The 11,064-nt window shown below is 25.9% G+C and overlaps 2 protein-coding genes across 2 annotated transcripts; both read right to left on the reverse strand.

The window, feature by feature from the left end:
• Positions 1–1,776: 1,776 nt before the first annotated feature.
• On the reverse strand, positions 1,777–3,331 carry LOC135928295 (nudix hydrolase 3-like). The gene is made up of 2 exons (XM_065464736.1): positions 3,042–3,331; positions 1,777–2,479 (listed from the first exon to the last, which is right to left on the reverse strand). Exons 1-2 carry the CDS (start codon positions 3,293–3,295, stop codon positions 1,879–1,881), a joined length of 855 nt encoding a protein of 284 aa, XP_065320808.1. The 5' UTR covers positions 3,296–3,331; the 3' UTR covers positions 1,777–1,878.
• A 4,693-nt stretch (positions 3,332–8,024) lies between these two features.
• Positions 8,025–10,053, reverse strand: LOC135928752 (zinc finger BED domain-containing protein 4-like). Its single transcript, XM_065465207.1, has 4 exons — positions 10,048–10,053; positions 8,623–9,862; positions 8,395–8,577; positions 8,025–8,236 (listed from the first exon to the last, which is right to left on the reverse strand). Exons 1-4 carry the CDS (start codon positions 10,051–10,053, stop codon positions 8,025–8,027), a joined length of 1,641 nt encoding a protein of 546 aa, XP_065321279.1.
• Positions 10,054–11,064: the final 1,011 nt, after the last annotated feature.

Genomic DNA, 11,064 nt, shown 5'->3' on the forward strand with positions numbered 1-11,064 from the left:
TTAGATTCCCAAATATATACAAAGATGATAATGTATTAGATGCCATGATTTCTCCGAATTTTAAAGTAACTGGTTATATATCTACTCACTTGAATCTAAAGATCAGAGTGATAGACTCATGATAAAGCTGAATAATCTTATACCAAACAAATAGAGTGCAAAAATTGAAAGTTTCAACGCAGCGTTTTAAAACACAAATAATGCATTCGTTTAAATGGACAGCATTTTTTTGTTTTAAATTTAGACGTTTCATATTAAAAAAATAAAAAATCAACGGTTCAATTTAAACAAGCGCTTCGATGAAACGTTCAATTTTGTGTGCACTATTAGTCACAACCCCCAAAACGACTTCTTCAGATATTTTTTTGAAATAAAATATACTAATCAAATACAATCCCTTGATGCCTTTTGTAAAACACAAAATACTCAATCAAAAGAACATTTTTGATGATTATTCTTATTTAGAAAAACTTTTATAAAATTAAATACTACATTACCCTTAAGTTCTGGTGATGAGCAATTAATTATTTAGTAAGGTAAAACTTATACTTAGTGATCGTCGGTCTAAATTTGGGGATGGTAATATAGAAATGATTTTATTATTAAAATGTAACAAGATAAATATTAGAATAGTTAATTTTTATTAAATTAATTTAAGTCTTTTTATATAAATTCTTTTATAAGCCAGAAACTAATTATATTTTATAAATGTTGATTTTTATATATACAATTACATTATAACCAAAAAAAGAAAACAAACTTGTATTTTCTTTATAAAGTTTCATAAAAAAGGGCAAGCTACCTAGTTTAGTGAGTAACAGTAGCACACTACTTCTATTATAAATAGGAATAGTGTGAATAGAAATAGCACACTACTTTTAAAAGTAATTTAACAGCTTTAAATGCCAAAGTCTATAATTGCCCTCTTTATCAATTTTGATAGATGAAAATTTATCAAAAATATTTTTTATATAATAAAAATATCAAATTTTATTATTTATGAATTTGATATAAAACTCAAAAATAAACTTTCAAATTTAAAATAATTCAAAAAATATTTTTGGGGATTTAAAACGTTTTTTTTTAAAATATTTATTGTAAAAATAGGTTGAAAATGTTTAAAAATTAATTTTTATTAAAAAAAGAATTTTAATATCTGAAAAAGAAAACTTAAAACAAGAGGGAACCAAACATAGATCTTGGAATTGAAAGAACAAAGAACACCACATATTTTTTTGAATAAATACATGAAATATTTTTTTTACAAATATAGGTTTCAACTAATACCTTAAAATATTGGTATTAGTCGAAAAATGTGATTTAACCCAAAAATGTGATTTTGTGCTTCTTTGGTTTTAAATGATTAAACTATTTAAGGATTAAAAATTCAATATTGCCATAAATAATGTAATAATTTAGTTACAACTAGTATTGTTCAAAAGTCTGATTTGAGTTGATATTTAGAATGATCCAATTAAGATTTTAGGAGGTCAAGATATGGCAAATAGATGTCCAAACCTTGAGCTATCTATGAGCAAAATCTCCAGGCTTACATAATATTATTTTATAAACTTAATAGTGCCATTTTTAAAAATCAACCCAAATTGGGATTTTTCACAGCACTAGTTACAACTATATCTATAGATATATGGATAATATAATTTTAGTAAATTTTATGATAAATGAAAACACAAGTGAGGAAGCAAAATATTATATTTATTTATATTCAAATAATTTAAAATATTATATTTCAAATAATTTTATAGACTAGAAATTTTATATCACATATGTGGAATGAAAACATCATAAAAATTACATATACAAATAAATATATATATATAAATAATATAAAAAGATGTATTTTTTCTATATACAGCTTTAAATGTTTGTGATCGTTTCAATTTTGGGTATTAATGGAATTTTGTATCCATAAACACTGGGTGGTAACAAAATTTTCAAAACATGGTGAAGAATAATAGCAGTAAGACCCCAAATCCTGATTTTAGAATCTTCCAATGACTTACTCTTAATATCTATAAATTTATTATGGTTATTTTTGGGAGGTTTAACAAAATATATAGGGAGTGAGTAAGTCATTTTGCCTGCTATTTTGTATTGAGTATGTGCTATATTATTGGGATTGCATAGGTCCCTGATAGGTACAAATATAGCTTGTTCAACTTCAGTTTCACATAATTTAAGCTGTGATTCATTGATAAAACCTCCAGATACAAAACCAACGAATGGAGTTATGAGTGTTTTTAAATCACGACTTGGGAAAGGATTTAGTTCACTCCATAAATCAATGCGATCAGGATTTAAGCCTACCTCTTCCAATGTTTCTCTTAAAGCTGTGTCTTTGAGGGATTGGTCTTTATCAATTTCAAAAATACCACCTGGAAAACTTATGTCACCACTGTTGCGGAATAAAAATTTGGTACGTCTTATAAAAAGTATACTACTTGAGGGTATCAGAGGGCTATATAAATTATTTTAAATAGATTAGGATAATTTGAAGGCTTGACTAAAATATGCGCCTCCAAAAACTATGCGCCTCCTATCAAAGAAGCTTAATTTAAATTATATTAATGCAGAATCATATTTAGCTTCATAAGATGAGTTAGAAAATGTTTTTTTTATTTAAAAAAAATGGCAATATAGTAATATTTTAAAAAAAATTTAGTCAAAAAAGAAGAAATTAAGTGTATTTTCAAAATCTCAATAAGTTATAAACTTAGTATTAACATTTGTTGATTCCTTTTAATAAGTTATATATGATTCTGCGTTCAATTTTTATATATTAAGCTTCTTTGACAGGGGGCACATAGTTTAGTCATGTAAAAAAATAATTCTTTAAAATTTTTACTATGTTGCCATTTTTTTAAATAAAAAACAACATTTTCTAACTCATCTTATGAAGCTAAATAAGATTCTGTAATAATATAATTTAAATTAAGCTTCTTTGATAGGGGGCACATATTTTAGTCATGCCCTAATTTGATGAATTTTTGTATTAGTTATTTAACAAAAATTTATATTACATTTGTACGTTTTCCAAGGAATAATCAGCAGGATCAACTATGCATAAAGGAACTAGAACTGCAGCTTGTCTGATTTTCATTAAATGATCGGCATTGTAGGTCCAACGATGATCTATGTTAGAGCATTCTTGAAATTTGACTTTATTAAGAGGGGAGAAAATATTATCAGGAGAAAAATGTTTGTTAAGAATGGCAGTAGTACTAAAAAATTTGTTTGATATTCTTTTGGTAAAATACAAATACATGTAATTCATTCATTAAAGAATTAGTTATTTTTTGGAGAGCCTATCTGAATGTGTTATAAAAAAGATTACATCACCTGTCAGATTTGATATATATGTCATTGTATCTACTCGTCTTTGTTATTTGATATCTTAATTGAGTCGAGGTCAGGTTATACATATTTATTTCCCGAAATTAATCTCTTGAAGAGGTTGTTGTAAATTTATAAGATTAGCCATATATAGATTAGGGTGAATATTATAAAAAGATGGTTAAAATATAAACCCATATGTTTCCTGATGACCGACGTATCAATATTTATCAATAAAAGGATTGCGCGAAATTCAAAATTATGGAAGCAAAACCTGCAATTTTAGAAATTAAAAAAAAACTTAAAGAATATTTTCCAGAATTTACTGGTTCCTTAGAATCATTATGCAATCCTCAAGTAAATTTTTGCATACAATTAAAATAAACTTTATAATAGTTTATTCAATCTAGGTTGATGATTATTAAATCATTTTTGGAGAAATATTTAAATTATGATATTGATTCGATTTTAATGACAAAGGAAAATTATGTTGTTAATAATTATATAAATGCCTCAAATTATCAAGATATTAACCATCTTTCTACCTATGGGTTGATGGCACACAATACTCTTATGAATTTGGGGTGCCCAGACTTTTTCATAACAGATATAATTGTACCAGGTAATAATTTTACATGTGCATATATTATAATAAATAATTAGATTTTAAAAAGTGGGTCAAGATACTTGGAGCAATATGCAACTTTCTTGATTATTTGAAAGATAATAAGCAATATTTTTTCAAAATAACAGAACAACTTTCCAACATGCAAACAAATATTCAACAAAAAATGGATTATGTTGATGGCATCAAATCTAATATTGATGATTATAAAGGGAAAATTAATTGTGCACTTGGTGAAAATGTATTAAAATTTAATTTATAATAACGTAATATGTGATATTCATAGGACAATGAAAAATGTTATGAATTTGAAAAATCAAATAATTTTATAAAATCAGATATTGACACTTTAAATAATAGAATGGAATTTATAAAGAAAGATTTAACAAATAAAGAAGAAAATGAACATTTAAATAAAAAAGTTAATGAAGTAAAATTTAAATTTACCAAATATAACTTAAGCATATGATAAAAGTTACATTTGAAAAATCAAAAATTGTCTGAGGAAATAGTTGTAAATCCAAATTTTTTAACAGAGGAAATGGTATCCATGAATCAAAAATTTGAAGATCTTAAAGAGCAAAAAGTATTTTAACAAGTTAAATTGATAATAAATCATGATTTACTTTAGTAAGCTGTGTGCTTCATAAATTATTTAGCAATAAATATTATACTTGTATAACAAATAAAGGGGGGCCATATAATTTTAAAATATAATAAAATGATTATATTTTGGCAACTCTACCCATTAAAACTTCTACCAATGAAAACATTTTCTTCTTTAACAAGAATAAAGATATGATTGAAAATGTTTCAAATCCTATGATTCTACTTTCTCTATAGATATTATTGTTCTTTTTGGTTTCTGAGTAGTAAAATAGTTAAAATCTCATTGAATAGTTATATTTTATAATTTCTTAATGACTTGTTGACACTGTAAAAAAAATTGAGCAGCAAACTTTACAGCATAGCTCAACCAAATTCCCAGAGTTGTGGCAAAGGGTAAAATTGCCCATGATGATGGGAACTGGTTACACATGTCTACTTATAGGTCATAAGACTTGTAAACTATTATATTTATTTATTTACAATATTCTCAAATTTTGTTATAAAAAGGAATATCTAATCAGTAAATTAAAATCGGGAGATGATCACACCCTATTATGTCAAAGTGTTTTCTCCACATTTCCCAAGTTGCAAATTTTGATGGATGAATACGACGAAATTCTAATGGCCAAAAGGTTTAAATTTTTTCATGAGACCAGAATATATATCAGCTGATTATTATAATGTTTTATATCATTAAAAAAAAATTTTTTTTAGGAGAGAATTTAAAAAATATTAATATTTCATGCAAATAGGAGATCACACTGTAATAATCCATTATTTGCATTATTTTAAATTTTATTTTAACATTTTTTTATTGTTGATATGAAAGAATACTTGAAAATGATTTATCACTCTAGTAGGATAATTACCATAATTTTAGCCGGCTAATAAACCAAGTTTTTAATCAAAAACGATCACTTTGGCCTTGGAGTTTTTCCAAAAAAGATAGCAGCTCGAATTTGGAAAATTAATATAAATTAAAGCACCTTAATATTAATGGATTTTCTCCAGCAGGCTCTTAGTCGAAATTTAGCCATTACCTACTTTTAGTTATCATAGAATAAAAAAAATACATTTTGCAAAAATGGGAATATAGAACACTTTAATTCTAAGCCGACGATATATATAGGAATAAAAACGAGTGAGCTAATTTGAAATATGATTAAAAATTAGATTCGTAATAAATTACTAAAAGGTCCATCAAAGTACAACTCGATGAAGAAAGGATTGAAATTGAGAAAGTGGTTTCTCAGAATCAGAAGTATGCCCTGGAAATCGATCAACTGACAGAGAAGGATGCGAAGCTTAAAGATAAAATATCTAATTTGGAGTGTAATCATAACGAGAATACCAGAGTCGAAAATTTGAATATTGCAAATGCAAAAAGGTTAACTTCAATTTCATTTGAATTTTTTTTATATCATACTCTAATTTTTTACTTATTATTAAAGTTTATTAATTTTTAAGACGATCTTTTCATTTCGATAATTTAGTAAAAAATCTCAAACAATTGACTTATTATTGAAAGCAAGTGGCACCTTTGATGATTTAAGAGCCGAAGAACAAAGTTTGAAAAAGATATTGGACGAAAAAATTGCCAGAAATAACGCCATGTTAAAAGAGGCCAAAGAGAATTATAAAAAATTTGTCGATATGGTATTAAATAAATTTTTAATATTGAATGGCTTTAAATTTTAAAATATATATTTATATTAAAGGTTTCCAGATATTTTGCGTCACGAGAAGACAAATAAGTGAAACCCGCTTTACAATTTTTGATGCTTATAAGAATACTATAAATTTTATTTTATCAAATTGTAATATATATCCTTTTTCAAATTATAAATCGTATTTAATAAAAAATATTTAGATATAAAGTTATTTATTTTGAATTAAATCTTACGTCAGCAGTGACTTCTCTACCTTTTACAATCTCAGGGGGGGCTCAACTTTATTACTTTTGAGAAATATTTATAATATTACCTTTTTTTAAAGTAAATATTTGGAAAATTTAAATATTTTTTAAAGATATCTTCGAATTTAAAAAAAAATATATATTGACTCCACCCTTCTTCCCTAGTTGCACCAATAGTGGCTTATACTATTTTATAACTTATGGGTACTTGCCCCAACTTAAAGGACTAAACAATTAAGTTATATTTAACCTCCATTTTTATTACCATCAATTTTTAATTATAATATATTTAGCCTCATTTTATCACCTAAATTTTTATCCTTATTCAAAAATATAATTAATTTAATCATAATATTTTTATATTACCTGTTTTTAAAGTAGATATTTTTTTTTATATAATCATAAAAAACTAAATAGAAATTATTTCGTCAAAATAAATTTTCCCCAAATTTGACTTATTATCTTGTCTTTTATTTATTACAACTCAAAATTCATTAACCAATTTATTATACCATTATGGTATATACCTACAAAAACACGAATATGCATTATACGTATTCTTGAATCGAATAATTGTATTATACCTGTTCTTACGAATAATAAAAACATTATCCAATTTGATTCGTCCAATATTTGATTCGATAATTAAATTCTATCTTAAATTTTTTTTTTTTTAAATTAAGGGATTTTATCTTAAAATATTTCTTATGCATGAAAATTATAATTAAAATTTAAAAAAAAAAAATTAATTTTCGGATCAAATTTTGTTATTCGTATTTGTAGAAATGATATATTTTAGGTATAATAGTATGTAAAATTATTTTATAACACCATCCATTTTTAATATGATATCACTTACCCCAAATCATGCGCTCGTTTCTAATCTGCAATATATCACCCCCGTAACTTCAGAAACCGATTCTTTCTGTATTCCAACCTAGGTCGAAGTTATAAACGGAGAGCAATAGCTATTCTAAAACATTAATTTTTGCTTTGAAGAAAATTTATAACATTACCTAATATTTCAACAAACCATATATTAAAATCCATAATGTTTGATGCTAAACATCATTATCCTATTGTGATATGAGGTTAAACATTCATTAGCAGTAAAGAGTAGTCAATCAAAAGAATTATTTGAATAACTTGCTTTCTCCATAAACTGGTGTTCTTGTAAAAACCAGTTTCTTATCATTTTTTACAATATTTTGAGACTTCTTATTAGGGCTGTGCCGATCCACATATTTTTTACCGATCCGATCCGATATTTTCCGATATTGGTTCAAAACCGATCCGATATTTATATTAATTTTTTACCACCCCTCTTTGAACCAAATGTAATTAATAAATCAATATTTTTTTTGCATAAAAGAATTATGCATAATTTAATTTTTTTATTTCAACAATAATTTAAAAAAAAATATATAATAATATATCCATTTTATGTTGGTTTATAAAATTGTAATATTTAATATATAAAATTATAATATATTAGATTTTTTTTAATAAATATAAGAGCCTCTAGATTTTCAGGCAATAGGCTTCTACGATGAGGACTATCAATATCCCCTGCTGTACTAAGGCAGACTCAGATGGGACACTTGTTGCTGGAGGAGCCAAAAATTTACGTGCAAGTGTTGATAAAGTTGGAAATTTTACAGCATTAACTCTCCAATATTCAAGTGGATTCACTGGGGATATAATATTAATATCATCAATGTTATTCGAGTTTTCTAAATAAATAACACAAATATAAAATTAGCATTTATAAAATAGTGGGTTTCATACAAACCCAATCTTTTGTTGATTTTGAAAAATCACCCAAACAAATGGGTCAATCATAGCCCAACCAAGCAATATTTAAATTAATATGAAAAATATATTGTCATACTTTCTATATATAAAGATTCTTTTAAATATTCCTTGATTTCTATTAGGTATGGCAGGTCATCATTTACATTACTATCGATTTCATTTATTACTAGTTTTTCTTTGATTTTCAATTTATAAGCATCCCTTAAATTAAATTTGCATTTTTTAATGTTATGTGGAACATTTTTCTCATTGTCATTACCTAAGTTAACAATAAAATCTAAATTTATTTTAAAAAATATAAAACCTGGCGAATCTTTATTAGAAATTGGAAGTTGAACATTATCATCACCTTTAAAAAAAGAATCACATGCAGTCCTAAGCTTTTCTATGTATGATATGTTTTTTGGCAAAAAGAAATCCTTATATCGAGGATCAAGTAATGTTGCGACAACATAATTGTCATCATTATAAATATCAAAAAACCGAGTTGTTAATTGATTATTAGTGGTATTCTTCATAGTCTGCACACCTCTATCTGTGTCCCCATTAATTGTTAATTCACTTTTCAGAATTTCAACAAAGGGTATAACATTGCTAATTGAACATGATTCCGTACTTATTTCTTTTATTACTCTCTGAATTGGTTCAAGAACATCAATTACCCTTTCTGCTAATTCCCACTCATATAATGAGAGATTTCCCAAATTAGGATTATCGATAATGAACAGCTGTACCGCCCTTTTTTGTTCTATCAATCTTTCGAGCATATAATAGGTAGAATCCCAACGGGTGGGCACATCCTGGATTAATTTGTGCTGGGCTAGACTTAATCGAATTTGGATTTCTTTTAGACAATTTTGTGCAATAGAAGAATGTTTAAAGTGTCCTACTATTTTTCTAACCCGGGCAAGCATGTCAATAATAGATCTCTGTGATAAAATTGCTGCCTGTGCAACCAATTGCAAACTATGTGCAAAACAAGAAACGCTTTGAAATTTCCCATTTTTCATGGCCAAAGTTATATTGGGTGCATTATCTCTAATGATTAGGTGTATTTTATTTTTCTTTATACCCCAATAATTAATAATTTCATCTAAAATTTGAGCAATATTTATTGCTGTATGCGACTCATTAAATGTTTTAACATTTAGAACTCTATTAATTTGTTGAAAATTTTGGTTTATATAGTGGCATGTTAATGAGATGTGAGAATCGCCACCTGAATTTCTAGTCCATATATCTACCGTAAAGGATAAAAAAGAATCGTCAACCAAAATTTCTTTACGAATTTTTTCGGAGAGTTTTTCATATATATCCGGAATAACTCCTTGCGAAAAATACTTTCTATTGGGAATTTTGTAATTTGGACATAAATGATGTAAAAGCCTTTTAAAGCCTATATCCTCCAAGATAAAAATCGGCTGGTGGTCACACGCTATCATTTCCCCTATAAATTTAGAAATTATTATTGATTTAGGATCAGAATGTTTCCAAATATTAGTTTTATTAAGAATGGCTGATATTGTTGGCTGACTTTCAGGGCTCTTTTTTTTAAAAATTTGATTTGTTTTTTTTTCTAATATTTCTCGTTCTTTTTGTGATAGCTCTTCGAATTCCTTTTGATGGCAACGTTTCAGATGTTTCCTAATGTTAGTTGTATTGAACGAATTTTTCAGTATTCCTCCCCGTGAAATTAGAATTCCGCAGATGACGCATTTTGCAAAATTACCTTCATCTTTATCAAAATATTTCCATAATTCAGACCATATTTAAAATAATTTTTATTTAAAGTATAAATAATAAAATTGGTGTTATTTTTTTAAAAAATTAAAAATAAATAAAACTTTGGGTGTTCCTTTCTATTTTTATAAAAAAACTTGTAAAATCTATTTAAAAAAATAAATAACATTTGCATTGTTTAAAAAAAAATTATTTATAAAATATTATTAATGTAAAATAGAAACTCGAAAAAATTTATTTTTTTTTAAAATATTTTAAAAAAAATTTTTTTATTAAAAAATAATAATTCAAAGTTTCATTACTCAAAAGTTTTATAAGAATTGCATTTTTAGTAAAAGGATCGGATGGGATCGGGTTTTTTACAGGTATCGGGCCGATCCGATATTTTTGAAAAACGCCAAATATCGGGACCGATCCGATCCGATATTTAATATCGGCACAGCCCTACTTCTTATTATCATTATAAATACAAAGTATTGACGTTTCCTGCAAAACATTTTTATATTTTAGCAGAATATTAAACATCAAAACTATACGTGCCTAGCTAGATGGGTTAGGCAACTTAGGAAAAATTTTATTTTTATCTCTAAGTTATATATTTTATAGTGCTGCAAAGTAACATCTTTACTAACGGCTTTACCATTTTTGAGGAAAAGGAACACCATTTGTTACTTGATTTAGAAGATAACGAGTAACGCGTTTATTTTTTTGAGTAACGATAACGCAAAACGTTTCTTTAAATTTTTCTTAAAAAATATGGAGAAAGTATCTTTTATTTCAATATATATTTTTATAAATAATTTAATCCGAGCTATTAATTCAGATCAACTACTATTCTTTATTTTAATTTTATTTATTATATTTTCCAATATTCAGAGGAGGGTATGAATCCTGAGATCATAAAGTTGTTTATTAATCTGGATATCAGACGAAGTCTAGAGCAAGAATGTTAGTGGAACGAAGTTTAAACAATCAGATTTAGCATGTAATTGGGCGAGTGTCCAGT

The sequence above is a fragment of the Gordionus sp. m RMFG-2023 genome, chromosome 4 (assembly GCF_954871325.1).
Source record: "Gordionus sp. m RMFG-2023 chromosome 4, tfGorSpeb1-WG-v2, whole genome shotgun sequence".
NCBI classification, from domain to species: Eukaryota; Metazoa; Nematomorpha; class Gordioida; order Chordodea; family Parachordodidae; genus Gordionus; species Gordionus sp. m RMFG-2023.

What these genes read in the sequence shown, in the direction of transcription:
- LOC135928295 (XM_065464736.1), bottom strand. Translation starts at nt 3,295, where the DNA reads ATGAATTACATGTATTTGTATTTTACCAAAAGAATATCAAACAAATTT. An exon ending in TCCTTGGAAAACGTACAAAT is followed by an intron (nt 2,480 to 3,041) that starts GTAATATAAATT and finishes TAATTTATATAG; the next exon opens with CCCTCTGATACCCTCAAGTA.
- LOC135928752 (XM_065465207.1), bottom strand. An exon ending in TTCTAATAAAGATTCGCCAG is followed by an intron (nt 8,578 to 8,622) that starts GTTTTATATTTT and finishes TTGTTAACTTAG; the next exon opens with GTAATGACAATGAGAAAAAT. An exon ending in AGAATCTTTATATATAGAAA is followed by an intron (nt 8,237 to 8,394) that starts GTATGACAATAT and finishes TTATTTATTTAG; the next exon opens with AAAACTCGAATAACATTGAT.